Source organism: Bufo gargarizans, chromosome 10, assembly GCF_014858855.1.
Source record: "Bufo gargarizans isolate SCDJY-AF-19 chromosome 10, ASM1485885v1, whole genome shotgun sequence".
In the NCBI taxonomy this organism is placed as follows: domain Eukaryota; kingdom Metazoa; phylum Chordata; class Amphibia; order Anura; family Bufonidae; genus Bufo; species Bufo gargarizans.
In genome coordinates, this window is record NC_058089.1 from 112063573 (window position 1) to 112084598 (window position 21026).

General features: G+C 44.1%; 1 protein-coding gene across 1 annotated transcript in view; it reads right to left on the reverse strand.

Annotated features, from left to right (window-relative positions):
• Positions 1–8117, reverse strand: part of LOC122920151 (fatty acyl-CoA hydrolase precursor, medium chain-like) — an 89847-nt gene extending 81730 nt beyond the window's left edge. The window contains exon 1 of the mRNA XM_044269375.1: positions 7928–8117. Coding sequence (XP_044125310.1) covers positions 7928–7988 — 61 coding nt within the window. The 5' untranslated portion in view covers positions 7989–8117. The remainder of the gene's footprint in view (positions 1–7927) is intronic.
• Positions 8118–21026: the final 12909 nt, after the last annotated feature.

Genomic DNA, 21026 nt, shown 5'->3' on the forward strand with positions numbered 1-21026 from the left:
GTGCAATTATCTTCTCTCTGGAGGTTCCCTAGCTCCTCACTCTTTATTGGCGCACATCACTGTCCTGCATAAGGAGAATAAGGATCCAACTTGTTGCAGTAACTACCGGCCGATCTCTCTGCTTAATTGTGATGTGAAGTGGTGGGCGAAGATCTTGGCTACAAGGCTTCAGGATGTTCTTCCTGACATCGTCCATGAAGAACAAGTTGGCTTTGTCCATGGCAGACAGGGGTCCGATAATACGGTACGGCTTCTTCATCTTGTAAATTGGGCCAAAAGATCCTCTAAGCCCTTAGGCCGAGTTCACACGAACGTGTGTGACCCGTGCTCGTGCTGCGGCCCGCAAACAGCGGGCCGCAATGCACGATCGCCGGCCGTAGGTCAGCCGCATCGGATCCCGGACCCATTCACTTTAATGGGTCCGCGATCCGCCCGTTCCGCTAAAAGATAGGACATGTGCTATCTTTTTGCGGAACGGAGGTACGGGACGTAACCCCACGGAAGCACTCTGTAGTGCTTCCGAGGGGTCCCGTCCCGTGCGGCCGTTCCGCTATTCCGGATTTGCGGACCCATTGAAGTGAATGGGTCCGCATCCGTGAATCGGAATGCACACGGAACTGTGGCAGTGTATTGCGACCCGTGATTTGCGGGCCGCAATACGGCCACAGATCACACACGTTCGTGTGAACTAAGCCTTAGTGTTGGTTAGTACCGATGCGGAAAAGGCCTTCGACAGGGTCGGCTGGCATTATATGTCGCGGACCCTGTCGAAGTTTGGTCTTCCAGACCAATTCATTGCAGCCATTTATACTTTGTATTCGTCCCCCTCTGCCAGGGTCAAAGTTAACGGTGCATTGTCACCACCATTTCGCATCACTAACGGGACGAGGCAGGGGTGCCCCCTCTCTCCTGCACTATTCGTTTTAGTGATGGAGACCCTTTTGTGTAAAATAAGAGGGGACCCTGATATTAAAGGCCTTCAGATCGGTGCTTATACACATGTTGCTGCAGCATTTGCGGATGATCTGTTGGTTATGATCTCCAATCCTAAGGAGGCCTTGCCCAAATTACTGACTATATTCGAGAGCTTTGGACTTGTATCCAATTTTAAAATTAATTATGGGAAGTCTATGGCACTTAACATCTCCAGCCCACAAGCGGTGATTAATGCTATTAAGCGTGCCACTCCATTCACTTGGGCCTCCAGAGACATTGTGTATTTGGGGACTCATATATCGGCCAATGTACAGGATCTGGCTTCCCCTAACTATATACCGCTTCTGAAAACAGTGCGTACGCATCTACAAAATTTGAAACTTCCATTTGTCTCCTGGGTAGGGAGAAAGAACTACATTAAGACCTTTATTCTTCCCAAATTTCTGTATTTACTGCAGGTGCTCCCTATTTGGTTGCCAAACTCATATTTTACAGAAATACGGAGAGTATTCACACGCTTCCTGTGGAACGGGAAATCTCCGCGTATAGCTTATTCGGTTCTCACAAGGGATAGACGGTTTGGAGGTTTTGGGATGCCAGATGTGAAATTGTATTATAATGCAGTACAGCTCTGTAGATGTGTGGCTGTCATGACTCGTCGCTCCAATTCCCTTTGCTCCCGTCTTGAAAATGTACTGTTCACGAACCAAGAACTACTTACTTTGTGGGGCATTAGGCCTATTTCGGCCAATCACTACTACTCCTCTCCGGTTTGGAAGGGTATGTTGGTTGAATGGTCCAAAATGGTTCAGTCTCGCATTTTTTATTTCCCTAATCCTGGTATGCCACTTAACTTACTACAAAACCACATTCACCCCTCTGTGTTAAACCCCTCCGGGATTTGGTCTAAGCTCGCTGACATTCCTCTGCGAGATGTCCTTCTCCCGGATGGCAGTTTAAACTGGGATTCAGTGGTGGACCGCCCTGAGGTTAAAGCTGCGCCTTTTTTCCACTTAGCAGATTTTAAACGAGACACTAAAAAGTGTACTGGGCCTTTTGCAGGTAATAGTTCCCCCTCTTGGCTTGAAAAGAAGGTTTTGGCTACTAAGCCTCCTCTTAGACCGCTATCTCAGATGTATAAAGAAATACTTTCCTCATTACCCCCAGAGCTACATTATGTGGTCTCCTGGGAACGGGAGCTCTCCATGTCCCTTATGGAGCCGGAGAAGGCGTCCATCCTGGCCCACTCACACGGCTTCAGTCGTTGTGTGAGGATTCAGGAAAATTCCTTTAAGCTTCTCAGTAGGTGGTACAAGACACCTGAGTTCTTGCATAAATTAAACCCAGAGATCCCTGAATCGTGTTGGAGGTGTGGAACAGGTATTGGGTCTTTGTCGCATATTTGGTGGCTTTGTCACAAGATTCAACCGTTTTGGAAATCAATTGGGGCATTGGTTAACCAAATATGCGACACTAAGATGTCAATAGATGCTAAGCTAGTGCTATTATGGTGCCCTAACAGTTCTCTCACTCCCTCTAAACATGATCTTCCTACGATGCTGCTTACAGCGGCTAAGTTACTCATCCCCCTTCTGTGGAAGAACGACTCCCCACCGACTCTCCATATGTGGACTGACAAGGTGGACCAGATTTACCGCTTCGAGGAGCTTGCGCATTGGGAGACTAATTCACGTGCTCGCTTCTTAAAATTGTGGTCCCCATGGAAAGTCCATAGAAATTTTACGTGATTGAGCAGAAGTTATCTCACTTCCTCGTTTCCCCCCCTCCTCCCTTCTCTCCCTCCTGACTGTCCCTTCCCCTTTTTTCATTTTTACCTTTTTCTTTAACGTATATTACTGACTAAGGCAAGATTGCTTGTATTGTCTACACATGACGTGTATGCTTGATGACCATATGGACACTTGTTGTCACCATTGTAATGTCATGTGTGGGTCTCGACCCTGTTCTTCTGCTTTCTTTCAATAAAAAGAAATATGGTTAAGAATATAACTACTATAATAATGTCTCCTATGTACAAGAATATAACTACTATAATACTGCTCCTATGTACAAGAATATAACTACTATAATACTGCCTCATATGTACAAGAATATAACTACTATAATACTGCTCCTATGTACAAGAATATAACTACTATAATACTGCTCTTATGTACAAGAATATAACTACTATAATACTGCCTCCTATGTACAAGAATATAGCTACTATAATACTGCTCTAATGTGCAAGAATATAACTACTATAATACTGCTCCTATGTACAAGAACATAACTACTATAATACTGTTCCTATGTACAAGAACATAGCTACTATAATACTGCTCCTATGTACAAGAATCTAACTACTATAATACTGCTCCTATGTACAAGAATCTAACTACTATAATTCATATAAATTGTTTCCCTCCCCCACTCAGACCTATAGTCTCAGGCATGGATTCACTGAATGAAAGGCTGTCTGAGTGGGCTGATAGCCAGCTCCAGCCATTGATTGGATCCATGCCTGGTTTTATACGAGACACAAAGCATGTATTACAAGCAATGCACAACCTCCAGTGGGGAACATACAGGGAGTGCAGAATTATTAGGCAAGTTGTATTTTTGAGGATTAATTTTATTATTGAACAACAACCATGTTCTCAATGAACCCAAAAAACTCATTAATATCAAAGCTGAATATTTTTGGAAGTAGTTTTTAGTTTGTTTTTAGTTTTAGCTATTTTAGGGGGATATCTGTGTGTGCAGGTGACTATTACTGTACATAATTATTAGGCAACTTAACAAAAAACAAATATATACCCATTTCAATTATTTATTTTTACCAGTGAAACCAATATAACATCTCAACATTCACAAATATACATTTCTGACTTTCAAAAACAAAACAAAAACAAATCAGTGACCAATATAGCCACCTTTCTTTGCAAGGACACTCAAAAGCCTGCCATCCATGGATTCTGTCAGTGTTTTGATCTGTTCACCATCAACATTGCGTGCAGCAGCAACCACAGCCTCCCAGACACTGTTCAGAGAGGTGTACTGTTTTCCCTCCTTGTAAATCTCACATTTGATGATGGACCACAGGTTCTCAATGGGGTTCAGATCAGGTGAACAAGGAGGCCATGTCATTAGATTTTCTTCTTTTATACCCTTTCTTGCCAGCCACGTTGTGGAGTACTTGGACGCGTGTGATGGAGCATTGTCCTGCATGAAAATCATGTTTTTCTTACCTTGCAGACTTCTTCCTGTACCACTGCTTGAAGAAGGTGTCTTCCAGAAACTGGCAGTAGGACTGGGAGTTGAGCTTGACTCCATCCTCAACCCAAAAAGGCCCCACAAGCTCATCTTTGATGATACCAGCCCAAACCAGTACTCCACCTCCACCTTGCTGGCGTCTGAGTCGGACTGGAGCTCTCTGCCCTTTACCAATCCAGCCATCTGGCCCATCAAGACTCACTCTCATTTCATCAGTCCATAAAACCTTAGAAAAATCAGTCTTGAGATATTTCTTGGCCCAGTCTTGACGTTTCAGCTTGTGTGTCTTGTTCAGTGGTGGTCGTCTTTCAGCCTTTCTTACCTTGGCCATGTCTCTGAGTATTGCACACCTTGTGCTTTTGGGCACTCCAGTGATGTTGCAGCTCTGAAATATGGCCAAACTGGTGGCAAGTGGCATCTTGGCAGCTGCACGCTTGACTTTTCTCAGTTCATGGGCAGTTATTTTGCGCCTTGGTTTTTCCACACGCTTCTTGCGACCCTGTTGACTATTTTGAATGAAACGCTTGATTGTTCGATGATCACGCTTCAGAAGCTTTGCAATTTTAAGAGTGCTGCAAGATATCTCACTATTTTTGACTTTTCTGAGCCTGTCAAGTCCTTCTTTTGACCCATTTTGCCAAAGGAAAGGAAGTTGCCTAATAATTATGCACACCTGATATAGGGTGTTGATGTCATTAGACCACACCCCTTCTCATTACAGAGATGCACATCACCTAATATGCTTAATTGGTAGTAGGCTTTCGAGCCTATACAGCTTGGAGTAAGACAACATGCATAAAGAGGATGATGTGGTCAAAATACTCATTTGCCTAATAATTCTGCACGTAGTGTAGTTTCTATGGGTAACTGTCGATGTTACGGCATTAAACACTTCCATACCCCAAGATCAAGCTATATCTGCACTACAGTGGTTTTTGTTAACATACTGTATAGCGATTATACTCCACTTTTGCGGGATTTTTTATGCACAGCCATACATTATTTGTTGACACAGAACTATTTTATGTTCTGCAATTCGTACTATTTACAAATATCCGGTGCGTCTATGGGGGCGAAGGTATCGCCATCGATTGCAAATATCTTCATGTGTCGGTGGAAACATCAATATCTGTTCTCTGACAATATTCCATTTATTGACCACCTGCAGGGGTACGTTCGCTACATCGATGACCTGTTGTTTATTTGGGTTGGGGATGTAGCGACAGTACCAGATTTTATAAAGTGCATAAATAATAACACCAAAAATTAGCATTTTACATATCACTGTGATCCTATGGAAATTTCTTTCCTTGATTTGAAGCTGACAGCCTCACCAGACACAAGGAGGAGTATTACATACACCTATAGAAAAATCACGGCAGGTAACACTATGCGCCATGGTAAATCATGCCATCCTGCACATACAACCAAAAGTATACCTGTGGGTGAACTGGTCAGAGCAAAGCGGAACTGCACATGTGAACAGGATAGCCAAAAAGAATCCACTGACATAGCACAGAGATTAAGACGACGCAGTTATCCTGACTGGAGTGTGAACAGAGCCCAAAAACTGGTTGGTCAGAGACACAGGACTGAATTTCTCAGAGGTGTGGAGATACCTAAAGGGAGATCTCAGGACAGAAATAGAGTGGTTTTTTCAACCCCATATAGTCCAAAATATAACAAAATTTGCCAAATTATGAAAAAACATCTGTCAGTCCTTAAACATGACTCGGCTTTTGCTGAAGTAGTTGGTATGGGAATTCAGTGTGTAGCGAGACGACACTGGGTAATATTTTATCTCCCAGTTTATTCAGAGATAACAGCACTGGTAACAGTAAAACTTGGTTACAACATAAAGGTGCATATAAATGTGGCCACAATGTCTGCACCTGCTGCTCTGCTATTCACATATCAAAAGACGTAACTTCTTGTAAAGACAATCAAACATACATGAACAAACAATACGGTGTAGTCTATCTGATTACTTGGAAAACTTGCCGACTCCAATATGTAGGGTGCACAGCCGGCCCTTTAAAAATTAGAATTAGACGGCATTTGTCAGATGCAATCAAAGAAGACAACAGAAACAAAAACACATTACGCCATATTTCAGCAGTTTCCCATCATGTCTTACATAATCATGGAGGGGATGTGAGTCACATTAGTGTACAGGGCATTTCAAAAGTAAGATTACCTGAGAGGGGTGGAGATCTACAGAGGAAACTTTTTAATCTTGAGGCTTTTTGGATGTTCAAGCTTAAATCATGTACCCCCCCCCCCCCCATGAATTAAACAGAAAACAGGATTTAATTTTACATTATTAAATAATTTCTGTTTGGAGATTATCAGGTATATTGTTGTGACAGTGTACAATGATTTTAAATTTTATGTTTTGTATATCTTGTGTTCATTTAATTTGTTGCTTAGCCTCCTGTTCACACACAGTCCGATTTCCTATGGTGGTTAGGGAGTTAATTCGGGAGAGGTCTGTGTTCTTCAATGTCAAACATACCTATTGGGTGTGTTCCCTCCCACCTTTGCCACTATAACCTGACTGGTGTAGTCATCTGGTGATTAAGGGTGCTAAAGACACGCACCCAAAATGCATCATAGAAATGTAAGTCCTGGTTTGTACTTAACATTTTGTAACTGCTTTTTAATGGAGAAGAAATAAAACTGAATAGATTTTACCAACACCGGTGGCTGGAAATCATTTACATTTGTTACCATAATACTGCCTCCTATGTACAAGAAAATACCTACTATAACACTGGTCCTATGTGCAAGAATATAACTACTATAATACTGCCCCTATGTACAAGAATATAATTACTATAATACTGCTCCTATGTACAAGAATATAACTACTATAATACTGCTCCTATGTACAAGAATATAACTACTATAATACTGCTCCTATGTACAAGAATATAACTACTATAATACTGCCCTCTATGTACAAGAATATAACTACTATAATACTGTTCCTATGTACAAGAATATAACTACTATAATACTGCCTCCTATGTACAGGAATATAACTACTATAATACTGCCCCTTATGTACAAAAATATAACTACTATAATACTGCTCCTATGTACAAGAATATAACTACTATAATACTGCTCCTATGTACAAGAATATAACTACTATAATACTGCTCCTATGTACAAGAATATAACTACTATAATAATGTCTCCTATGTACAAGAATATAACTACTATAATACTGCTCCTATGTACAAGAATATAACTACTATAATACTGCTCCTATGTACAAGAATATAACTACTATAATACTGCTCCTATGTACAAGAATATAACTACTATAATACTGCTCCTATGTACAAGAATATAACTACTATAATACTGCTCCTATGTACAAGAATATAACTACTATAATACTGCTCCTATGTACAAGAATATAACTACTATAATACTGCTCCTATGTACAAGAATATAACTACTATAATACTGCTCCTATGTACAAGAATATAACTACTATAATACTGCTCCTATATACGAGAATATAACTACTATAATACTGCTCCTATATACAAGAATATAACTACTATAATACTGCCTCCAGTAGCATAAGGCAATTATTGTTATAGTATTAATGGTGGCCATGTTCTGGATTTGCTGGTCGCTGTGCAGCACTATTACTTGGGTTTTGTATTACTCCCTGGTATCTTGCCCTCCCGTTTCCTACCTTTTGCAATTGGTGTCAGAATGAAGAGGCTGAGGAGCAGAATGTGCGGCAGAATCGCCATGTCCTGTGCGCTGTGGACGCTCTTCTTCTAGGTCAGAGTCGATAGTTGCAGGAGGAGATCTAATGTCATAAATGATAAATGTCTAGTTGGCATTGAGCAAATCACAATATAATTACTGATCTAGTTTTACTAGCATCATTATCCAGCTATGCCCATGGTAAATATTATGCCATCACCCTGGCACCTCCCCTCATGTGAATCAGAGGAAACTGGTTCAGGAGGTTTATACAGAATACTAAAATAGAGCTGCTGACTGTTTTGGTTACATAAACCCAGAAAAATCAGTTTGCGCCCAATTACTGCTCGCAAAGTTCCGCCTTGTTGAACATAAGTGCAATTATAATGTGTTTTGGGGGTATTCCCCTTCTTCAGACTAACGTCCTCCACTATCAATGCATATAGACAGAAAGACATTCACATAATCAGCAAAACATATGAAGGAATGGTTAACCGCTATCACCATCTGCTGGGAAAAAAAGGAAGAAATATCGGTAGACATAAGCAGGACTGGCCAGAGCCCCTGACTGTTTCCTTAATGTTCCGCAAATACAGCTCTTTACTTGATCAGTGAGAGAGCTGTGCATCCGCACTCACCTCTCTCTCCCTGATGACATCCATCTGTGTGATCCGGGTGAACACCATAAAGCAGGCATGTCCAAACTGCGGCCCTCCAGCTGTTGCAAAACTACAACTCCCAGCATGCCCTAATAGCTGTAAGCTATCCAGGCATGCTGGGAGTTGTAGTTTTGCAACAGCTGGAGGGCCGCACTTTGGACAAAACTGACCAAATAACTGAAGTATCAACTCAGCCTTACAGGTCGATGCTAGCACCAAGAAGAAGCACACTCCTTTTACACCATCGCCAGCTGATTCCACATAGATGTCTACAGAACCTGTACTATTAAACGCTTATACAAGTAGAGCCCCCGACAGAGTTAAGAGGGTGTCAGCAGTAAGTTTGTGTTGACGTCTCTGATTAATTTGCCCTTCCTCTGATCAGTTAGAACAATAACCCACAAAAAACGGATCCTGTCTGTGGAGCATCCGCCTTTACTCGGTCATTATTTGCTCAGATGACACGTGAATGGAATATTTGCATGTCTTCAGTGTTTTGTACCCACTCCTGCTTTTGGCTACCAAATCATAAGCCAATTCAGATGGGACCATACAGGCCTTACAGCTGCTACACAGACAGGATCCACTGTGTGTCTCATTTTTCCTTCCTTCTGACAGATCAGAAGAAAGGTCAAATAAATGATAATGTCAGCCAGGCCGAAAGCCAAAATAGTGGACCAGTCATGACGTGGGGAGGGTGGGAACAGCATGAGAAGTCCACAGAGTGGAGCTATGACATAGTGGTGAGGCGGAAGCAGCATGAGAAGACCACAGAGTGGCACAATGACAGGGTCTGGAGGTGGAAGCAGTATAAGGAGGCCACCAAGTGGCACAATGACAGAATCTGGAGGTGGCAGCAGTATGAGGAGGCCACCGAGTGGCACAATGACACAGTCTGGAGTTGGCAGCATCAGGAGAAGGCCACAGAGTGGCACAATGACAGAGTCTGTAGTTGGCCGCAGTATGAGGAGGCCACCGAGTGGCGCAATGACAGAGTCTTGAGGTGGCAGCAGTATATGGAGACCACAGAGTGGCCCAATGACAGAGTGTGGAGGTTGCAGCAGAATCAGGAGGCCACAGAGTGGCACAATGACAGAGTGTGGAGGTGGCAGCAGCATGAGTAGGTCACAGAGTGGCACAATGACCGAGTCTAGAGGTGCTGGCAGCATGAGGAGACCAAAGAGTGGCACAATGACAGAGTCTGGAGGTGGCGGCAGCAGCAGCATCAGGAGGAGGCCACAGAGTGGCATAATGACCGAATGTGGAGGTGGTGGAAACAGCATGAGGAGACCACAGAGTGGCCCAATGACAGAGTGTGGAGGTTGCAGCAGAATCAGGAGGCCACAGAGTGGCATAATTACAGAGTGTGAAGGTGGCAGCAGCATGAGTAGGCCAAAGAGTGACACAATGACCAAGTCTGGAGGTGGCAGCAGCATGAGGAGACCACAAAGCAGCACAATGACAGAGTCTGGAGGTGGCAGCAGAATCAGGAGGCCACATAGTGGCACAATGACAGAGTGTGGATGTGGCAGCAGCATGAGGAGACCACAGAGTGGCACAATGACAGAATGTGGAGGTGGCAGCAGCATCAGGAAGAGGCCACAGAGTGGCACAATGACTGAGTATGGAGGTGGTGACGGCAGCAGCATCAGGAGGATACCACAGAGTGGCAAGGTGACATAGTGTGAAGATGGCAGCAGCACCATCAGGATACCACAAAGTGGCAAGGTGACATAGTGTAGATATTTGAGAAAAGGAGTGTCCCACGGCGCAAGTTATTTGTAAGTTATTTGTACCTGAAGAAGGGGTTTTATCTCCGACACGCATTGTACCGCTTGCTTAATAAAGTACCCTGCATCTCAACTGAACCTTCGGGTGGTCTTTGCGCCATGGGACACTCCTTTTCTCGTTGATTTACCGGCTTTCTGAGTGACTCCAGGCATCCCTAACCAGAAGTACCTACATCCCTGGCTGCATACCATCCACTACAAGGGGCTTTATTTAACCCCACACGTGCCTACATTAGAGTTGTGCCTATATCTAGCATAACTCTGGTGAGCCTCCATTTTTGGAGACATTATTATTTTTTAATTAGATGTTATTACCCTATGGTGCACCATTTCTGTCTTATAGTTGAACACAGCCTGCATTAACCATAGTGTGGATATGGCAGCAGCATCAGGAGAAGGCCACAGAGTGGCAAGGTGACATAGTGTGGAGATGGCAGCAGCTGCAGCATCAGGATACCACAGAGTGGCAAGGTGACATAGTGTGGAGATGGCAGCAGCAGCGTCAGGATACCACAGAGTGGCAAGGTGACATAGTGTGGATATGGCAGCAGCAGCATCAGGATACTACAGAGTGGCAAGGTGACATAGTGAGGAGATGGCAGCAGCAGCAGCATCAGGATACTACAGAGTGGCAAGGTGACATAGTGAGGAGATGGCAGCAGCAGCAGTATCAGGATACTACAGAGTGGCAAGGTGACATAGTGAGGAGATGGCAGCAGCAGCAGCATCAGGATACCACAGAGTGGCAAGGTGACCAAGTGTGGAGATGGCAGCAGCAGCAGCATCAGGAGACCACAGAGTGGCAAGGTGACCAAGTGTGGAGATGGCAGCAGCAGCATCAGGAGACCACAAAGTGACCCAGTGACAGAGTGGGGTGGTGGGTGGCAATACCAGTACCTGCTGATGAAGGTGGGTGAAAGAAGGAGCACTTGGCATCAGATGTGTGGCATCAGGAGGGTGGCAGCATCAGAGTAGTAGCTGAGGCAGGTAGCCAGAAGAAACCAGTCTCTTTTGTCAAGGTTTGGGTGAGGCGGTATGGATGATGTAATCAGATGCATCAGGCATTGGTGGGTGGAAATCCAGGCTGATCCACGCCTGATTAATCTTGACAAAGGTCAGTCTCTCCACATTTTGGGTGGACAGGCGAGTTCTCCTTGGGGTAACTATGGCTCCCGCTGCAATAAACACCCTCTCTGATGCCACACTACTGGCCGATTCAGTAGACAGGCTTGATACATGCTGTAATTAAACAGATGTGCGCCCCATAGGGTAATTCTGCATATACAGAGTGGTGTATAATAAAATACAAGGCTCACCTTGTTGGGTTGTGCTAAAGATAGGCACAACTCTATTGAATGCTCATCAAAATAGGTCCTGAGAACCCGGAGGGTGGTAGTCTGCAGCCACAGGTAAATAGTCTTCTTATCGGAGAAGGTGCATACTGGCAGAGATAAACGTCCCTTGGCGCAAAGACCAACCACAGGTCTCCAGGATCCAGGAATCAAAGTAATTTATTGCAGAAATACAGCGCGTTTCGGGGAATCACTCCCCTTCATCAGGTACACAAGGCTGCACACATGCAAAAGACATAAGCTACAAACATTTATACACAAAAGAACTGCCTGTTTGGGGTCAGGGGGTGAGGGGGAGTAACCTCTGGAACAATTGATGTCCCCCCAATACTTGTTTCAGAAGTATATGTGTATAGGGACACTATATTTGAGGGACTGACCATAATTGGATCATGCAATAAAAATACAAGAGCTGTATATAAAATATAGCGATGGTAGTTGAAATCACGTGATAGCACGTCACCTGGGGGAGGCCTGCACCTGCAATCGTCCATACCGGGCGATCGGGAGCGCACAGTGACGTAAGGGGGCATGTGATCAAGGTTCCGATCATGTGGGAGCGGCTGGCACATGTGACGGCCGTCACCACGCAACAGGGACGCTCTGATAGCACGGGAGCAGCCGGCCACACCTGGCGGCCGTTGCCAGGAAACAAGGACGCTTGAAGCGGCTTTTAGTAAGGGGAGTCAGCATATGTCGGGCTTCGGCGCTGCGTGAAAAGGCGCCTGAACCCATAGTGGATATGAAAACATAAGGGGGCATTTGAAAATGAGCGCATTATGAGCAGATTGTATTCCACATTACACTATGGCTGGAATAATATAATAAGACATATTAAATACTAATATATGATGAATAATAAATAATAGAAAAATGGTTAAAAACGTTATTAAATAATCAAAAGCTAGCTAAAAAGGGGGGAAATAATTAAAAATAGCGCAAGACATACAACTAATGCACAAAATAAATAAATGTATAAATAAATAAAATATATAAATATGACGCCTATGGTAACATGCGATGTGAGATCCAATTAATGATCAAATTAAATAAGTAAATGGATATTAGTTAATTAAACATTTGAAAATGCGTAAAGATAAATAAAACATGATTCATAAATAAAATAATTCATAACGCCTGGAAGACCTCGAAAGGTCTAAATTGGATATATCAGATCATACATATATGTATACACATCCTCCTTCGACTTTCTATCCCACTCATCAGAGGGGTAATTTCATAGACACTTTTTACAGTCTAGTGATGGATGACTTTCGATCTATCCATCAGAAACCAATTTTGAATTGTAATTCCAAAGTTTACAGGAGAATACTGCAATTTTGATCCAGTTATGGTAATCTTTTATCAGTTGCCTAAAATTCATAAAAAGATTATAAATCCCCCTGGCTGCCCGATTATTTCGGGGATATCTTCTTTGACTTGCAATCTGTCCCACTACTTGGATATTCTGCTGCAGAAGTACTTTATCCACCTACCTTCATATCTTAAAGACTCCACTTCCCTGATAGTCAGTCACTAAAGGGAATAACATGGGAAAAAACGTAAGCCTGTATAGCCTTGGATGTCACGGCCCTGTACTCAAATATCAATCATGAGTTAGGCATTAAGTGCACCAAACAATTTCTGGATAACATAAATGATTAGTATTTAATATGTTTGATTATTTTATTCCAGCCATAGTGTAATGTGGAATACAATCTGCTCATAATGCGCTCATTTTCAAATCCCCCCCGAAACGTGTTTTATTGCTGCAATAAATTACTTTGATTCCTGATCCTGGTGACCTGTGGTTGGTCTTTGCGCCGTGGGACGTTTATCTCTGCCAGTACACTACTGGCTGGGCAGAACAGCTTTTCCAGGGAAAACTCGGCCAGTTGCGGCCACAAATCCACTTTGGCTGCCCAGATCTTCAATGACGGCTTGCAGGATACTGTCCAAGTATGCCACCACCTGCTGGTTCAGGTCCTGCTCCAGGTCTACCTGCTGCTGCTGTGAGTAGTTTCTTCACTATGCGGGTGAAGAAAGCTACTCATCAGCGACTGTAGACTCAGGCTCCTGCTGATAGAGCTGGTTCTGCTCTTGCCACCCCACCCCTCCCCAGCAGCCATGGCAGTGGAACGTGAGCGCAGAGGGCCACCCCGGTCAGACTGCGGGAGAATGGACGATGGTGCAGATAGGCAGCGGCCAACTGACTACATAGGATGTCTCTGTAGCAGGTTAGTTTGTCCTCCCTCTCAGTGGGTTTAAAAAAGGCCCCCATTTTGGACCGGTAGCGAGGGTCCAACAAGGTGGAGAGCCAGAAGTCATGCCTCTGCCAAATGGTAAAAATTCTGCTGTCACTACGCAAGCAAGTGAGCATGCAGCAGACCATTTGTGCAAGTGACCTGGAGGGACTCCCTGCCTCCATCTCCACTGCATACTGCCACTGTCTGGGTCCTCTGTCTCATCTTCCTCATCGCCCTGTAGCTCCTCTGGCTGCTCCTGCTCCTCCTCTCCTGTCCCCCGAGTAGAAAAACCACCCATTTCGCTACACATTGCCTGTGCTCCAATGTTCTCCTCCCCTCCTCTTCCAGTTCAGCCCCCACAGGGCTCATGTGGCCATGAGATCTAGGCGCCACGTCACCTGTTCCCTGACCAGCCATTGTTACCAGCATCTGTTCCAGGACATGATGCAGTGGAATGATGTCGTTCATCCCGTAGTCCTGGCGACTGACAAATAATGTGGCATCCTCAAAGGGCCTAAGCAAAAGGCAAGTGTCACACATGAGCTGCCACTGGCTGACATTAAAGTTACACAGGGGAGTACTCCTATCCCTTTGGACATCAAGAGATCATTTATGGCCTTTCTCTGTTCATATAGGCGGTCCAACATATGGAGGGTGGAATTCCAACGGGTGGAAGCGTCGCATATCAGCCTATGTTGGGGGATGCCGTTCTGCCGCTGCAGCTCAAGGAGGGTGTGCTTTGCGGTGTACGAGTAGCTGAAATGCATGCAAAGTTTCCTAGCCATTTTTAGGATGTCTTGCAGATGAGTGGAAGACTTCAGGAACCGCTTGACAACCAAATTGAACGCATGTGCCATGCAGGGTGCATGGCTCTGCCTTCCTTGACGCAGCGCCGACACCATGTTCTTCCCATTGTCGGCCACCATGGTTCTGATTTTCTGTTGTCGCCGAGAAAGCCAGGATTCGATTTCCTGATGAATCACACAAAGCAGTTCCTCCCCTGTGTGACTCCGTTCGCCAAGGCAAACCAGGTGCAGAAGAGTGTGACACCACCGTGCCCTGCACATGTGGTATGGTGGAGGATGTGACTTGTCCCAGCTGAGGACATGGTGGAGGATGAGGAGGCAGAGGCGGACATTGTTGCAGGACCAACAACGAGACAACTTGGAGGCAGAAGCGGCGTGACCTGGCCAAGTTGCTGGTGTGGCTGTGCAGGAACCACATTCACCCAGTGGGCTGTAAAATGTATTGTCCCTGACCATAGTTACAGCTCCACATGTCGACGCTGCTGTGAACTTTGGCACCGACAGACTCAAGGTCTGGCCCACCTTCTGTTCTACATAAGTGTGCAGGGCTGGTACTGCCTTTTTCGCAAAGAAATGACGCCTTGGGGCTCTCCACATTGGCTCGGCACAAGCTATCAGATCTCTGAAAGGTGCAGAGTCCACCACTTGGAAAGGGAGGGACTGCAGCACCAGCATCTTGGACAGGAGCACATTCAGCTTCTGCACTGTTGGATGACGCATACTGCTGTCTCATGGCAATCGCTTCGGTTATCGATTGCTGACGGAATGACTGACGAGGAGTAGGAGGAGTAGGAGCATCGGGATCAGCAGATGATGGGAATGACAGACAGCTCCCTTTGGCTGAGGTGGTGGAGCCTTGACTGCCTGAAACCGGGTTCATGCCGCTGGGTGATGCAGCAGTTGCTGCAGCAGGCTGGACCACCACATCGGAGCCACGGTTCTTCCAGGCCACTGTATGGCGACGCTGCATTTGTTGACGCAGGGCTGTAGTGCCAACATTGGCATCCTGGCCACGCTTCACCTTCTGCCCAGAGATTCTACATATGGCCACGTTCACCTCCTACGGCGGCTTAACAAAAAATTGCCACACCGCCGAGTAGGTGATTTTCCCCCCAACAGTCTGCATTGACTGACTGCTACCACCGCTACCTCCGTGAACCCCTTCCCGGGCATGTGGTCTACCCGGGGCACGTTTGGCTCCTGACCTCCCACTGCTGCCACCCTGCTGACTCCCAGCCATGCTACCACCTTGCTGGCTTAGCTGCTGCCTCACGGGCAAGCTGCCACCCTCTTCTCCTGATGATGATGAAGCCCCTTCTGCACCCGGCTCCCAAGTGGAATTGGCTTCATCATCATTGAGTAGTGTCTGCACGTCATGGATGTCCTCCTCAACGGTCTCTGGGTCAGGAGCCTGTGTTCTCACAACACCACCTCCCACGCCACTCTCCTCAACACTACTTGCCCACCTAGTGGAGTAAGTGGCGGATGTCTCCTCCAGATCTTGGCTGGGCAGTAGCTGCTGACTGTCTTCTAGTAGCTCGTCCTCGCTATATAGTGGAGCTGAGCCCACAGCATACAATACTTCTGTGGATGAGGAAACAGCAAAGGTCAGAGGCAGGTTGAGGACAGGTGAGGGCACAGGGCCTGCTCCCGGGCCATACCAACTAAGGGTTGTGTCTGATGAACCCACCGACTGTTGGTTGGGGTGTCTGATGTCATTTGGGATGAAGTGGATGACAGAGTTAACCAATCAAGAACCACTGGGTTGCTGGTCAAGACACGACCACTAGATGACACCCAGAGCTTAGACCTTTTGCTGCGACTCCTGCTGCTACGCCCCCTTACTCTGCTGCGACCTCTGCCTGCGCCAGAAACATTTAGGCCTCTGCCACTCCCCTGTGCAGGGTCTGGCACTTCTCTGTCTGACATACTGTAAGCTGAACTAAATAAATAAACATGAAATTTAAACACCCCTAAAAGCGCCAAATATAGTTTTCTTTTTGTACTGAAATACGCCGATAAACGCTTTCACCACATATAGCTGCAGAAGTGAACTGAGAATATATTTTTCTTTTTGTACTGAAATAGGCCACTAAATGCTTTCACCACATATAACTGCAGAAGTGAACTGAGAATATATTCTTCTTTTAGTATTGAAATACGCTGCTAAACGCTTTTACCACAAATAACTGCAACAGAGAACTGAGAATATTTTTTCTCCTTGTATGGAATAGGCTTTTACCACATATAACTTCAGAAGTGAACTGAGAATATATTTTTCTTCTTGTACTTAAATAGGCTATTAAACACTTTTACCACATATAACTGCAAAAGTGAATTGAGAATAAATTTTCTTCTTGTACGGAAATACGCCAATAAACGCTTTTACCACATATTACTGCAGAGGTGAACTCAAAATATTTTTTTCTTTTAGTTCTGAAATACGCCACTAAACGCTTTTACCACAAATAACAGCAACAGTTAACTGCGTATATATTGTTCTTCTTGTACTGAAATACGCCACTAAATGTTTTCATCACATATAACTGCAGAAGTGAACTGAGAATATATTTTTCTTTTATTACTGAAATACGTCACTAAATGCTTTTACCGCAAATAACTGCAACAGTGAACTGCGTATATATTTTTCTTTTTGCATTGAAATAGGCCACTAAACTCTTTTACCCCAAATAACTGCAACAGTGAACTGCGTATATTTTTTTCTTTTTGTACTTTTTGTACTGCTCCCCAGTTTCCATTTAGCCCTGGACACAGCATGAGTTCGGCTGGTTTCATGTGTCACTGCTCTAAGGGCGGTATGCATCACTCCCTGGGCTGGGCTAGGTTGAGTCAGGTGACCTCATTGACCAACCCTGGCTCTCCTACACATACTTAAGAGGCTCAGCCCTTTTCGCAGATGCCTGAGTGTCAAGGTCCTAGTCTGTTGCTAAAGAGCTTGATAACCACTTGTGTTCCTGACCTATACTTCATCCATGGACTCCGCTTATTGTCTGATCCCTGCCTGCTTGCTTTGTCTCTCCCGTTGCCGACTAGGATTGCCTGACCTGTACCTGTGGCACCTGCCCTGACCTTCTGCCTGTCTGGCTATGCCTCTGCCTCATCCTTTGGTTTCTGCTTTATTGCTTCTAGTAACGACCCTGCCTGTCTACCACACCTGTACTGCTGGTATCTATCTCAGGTATCTTTTGGTCTGCCTGGACCAGCTTCTACTGGCTCTGGGACTGTCTGGAGTGGCACCTGGCAACTACCCTAACGGCTCAAGTCTATCCTCACCATCATCGGCTCTAGCGAAAACCAGGTAGTTGCTTAGTCCCGCCCCTCCAGGGTACAGCCAGTCAGTAGCACAGAGGGTTCACATCCGCTGATCCGTGATACTGAAATAGGCCACTAAACGCTTTTACCGCAAATAACTGCAACAGTGAACTGCGTATATATTTTTCTTTTAGTACTGAAATATGTCACTGAACACTTTCACCACATATAACTGCAGAAATGAACAGAGAATATATTTTTCTTCTTGAACTTAAATATGCCACTAAATGCTTTTACCACATATAACTGCAGAAGTGAATTGAGAACATATTTTTCTTTTTGTACTGAAATACGCCAATAAATTTTTTTACCACATATAACTGCAGAAGTGAACTGACAATATATTTTTCTTCTTGTACTGAAATAGGCCACTAAATAATTTTACCGCAAATAACTGCAACAGTGAACCTTGTATATATTTTTCTTTTTGTACTGAAATACTCCACAAAATGCTTTTACAACAAATAACTGCAACAATGAACTGCGTATATATTTTTCTTCTTGTACTGAAATACGCCACTAAACGCTTACATCACATATAACTGCAGAAGTAAACTGAGAATATATTTATCTTTTAGTACTGAAATACGCTGCTAAATGCTTTTACCACAAATAATTGCAACAGTGAACTGCGTATATATTTTTCTTTTAGTACTGAAATATGTCACTAAACGCTTTTACAGCAAATAACTGCAGCAGTGAACTGCATATATATATTTCTTTGTACTGAAATACGTCACTGAACACTTTCACCACATATAACTGCAGAAATGAACAGAGAATATATTTTTCTTCTTGAACTTAAATATGCCACTAAATGTTTTACCACATATAACTGCAGAAGTGAATTGAGAACATATTTTTCTTTTTGTACTGAAATACGCCAATAAGTTTTTTTACCACATATAACTGCAGAAGTGAACTGACAATATATTTTTCTTCTTGTACTGAAATAGGCCACTAAATAATTTTACCGCAAATAACTGCAACAGTGAACCTTGTATATATTTTTCTTTTTGTACTGAAATACTCCACAAAATGCTTTTACAACAAATAACTGCAACAATGAACTGCGTATATATTTTTCTTCTTGTACTGAAATACGCCACTAAACGCTTACATCACATATAACTGCAGAAGTAAACTGAGAATATATTTATCTTTTAGTACTGAAATACGCTGCTAAATGCTTTTACCACAAATAATTGCAACAGTGAACTGCGTATATATTTTTCTTCTTGTACTGAAATACGACACAAAACGCTTTCACCACATATAGCTGCAACAGTGAACTGCATATATATTTTTCTTCTTGTACTGAAATACGCCACTAAACGCTTTCACCACATATAGCTGCAATGGTGAACTGTATATATATTTTTCTTTTAGTACTGAAATACGTCACTAAACACTTTTACCACTATCACAGTCTTATTGGTGTTTGACTGTGACGAGTTTGCCATGCAGACTTGTTGCTGGTGGCAACGTGGAGTTTTTGGTTTGCACGTGCAATTCCCCTTTAAGGTGTGCCTCCCTGCTGTTTGGTTAGCTAGGTGTTAATCTTCAAGCTTGTTTGGTGATGGAGCTCTTTTGGTGTAGGTTTATGTTCAGGGTGTGTTATACATCTTCATGGTTGTTACATGTCTGGGCTGTTGTTGTATGCTGGATTCCTGTGTGGGTTGTTTGTACTGTGACCTGCTGTGTGTTCGGGCTCCTGTACTGATGCACGGGTTCCAGTTGTGGAGGCTTCGTCAGGTGAGTGAGTTGTCTTGTTGTTCTTACCTGCCGATCCTCTAGCTGTGTATGGCCTCTCCCTTTCCCTGCTTCTAGGCCTTTAGAGACTCCTGTTCCTCCGTGTTGTGGATGAACAGGTTATCTCTCCCCTGCTCCTATGTGAGGGATTTCCAGGGCGACTCAGGATATTAGGTATCCAGGGTATGAGCCGTCCCACCATCAGGGTCCGCTCATACGGTTAGGAGTTAGGGAGAGGATTAGGGACGCAATAGGAGGTGACCTGCTTCCCTTTTCCTTGCTTCCTGGCCTAGTTGCTACTGTTATCCTTTTTACATTGTATGGTGGGGGGTTTCCCCCACTCCCCATCATGACAACCACATATAACTGCAGAAATAAACTGCGTATATATATATTTTTGGGAATTAAATAGGCCACTAATTGCTTTCACCACTTATAGCTGCAGAAGTGAATTGCATATATATATTTTTCTTTTTGTACTGAAATACGCCACTAAACGCTTTCACCACATATAACTGCAGAAGTGAACTATGTATATATTTTTATTTTTCCACAGATATAAGACACTAAAGGCTTTTCAACATAGCACTTGCATCCCAAGAACAAATTGCTGGAATGACAGAGCTGTCTAATGGCTATTTGGATCCCCAAAAAATCTTTCCCTGCACTTGTAAATCGCTTTTTTTTCACAATGAGGTTTTTCCTATGACTGCTCCTAGCGCCTTCTAATGTCTCTCCCTGCACTAAGATGCTGTGCAATGATTCCTCTCTATCCTTTCCCTGCACTTTTAAATAGTTTTTTCAGTTGTTGTTTTTTTTTCACAATGAGGTTTTTTCCTATGGCTGCCCCTAGCGCCTTCTAACGTCTCTCACTGCACTAAGATGCTGTGCAATGATTCCTCCCTATCCTTTCCCTGCACTTATAAATAGTTTTTTCAGGGTTTTTTTTCACAATGAGGTTTTTCCTATTGCTGTCCCTAACACCTTCTCACATCTGTCCCTGCACTCAGAACATAAATGTCTGATTCCAAGATGGCCACCGTATTTATAGGGCTGTGACATCACAGGGCTGGCTGCTGATTGGCTGCATGCATGGCATTATGGGTCATCCCGTCTTCCCAGAGTTCCTTGCCCCATGTCCTCA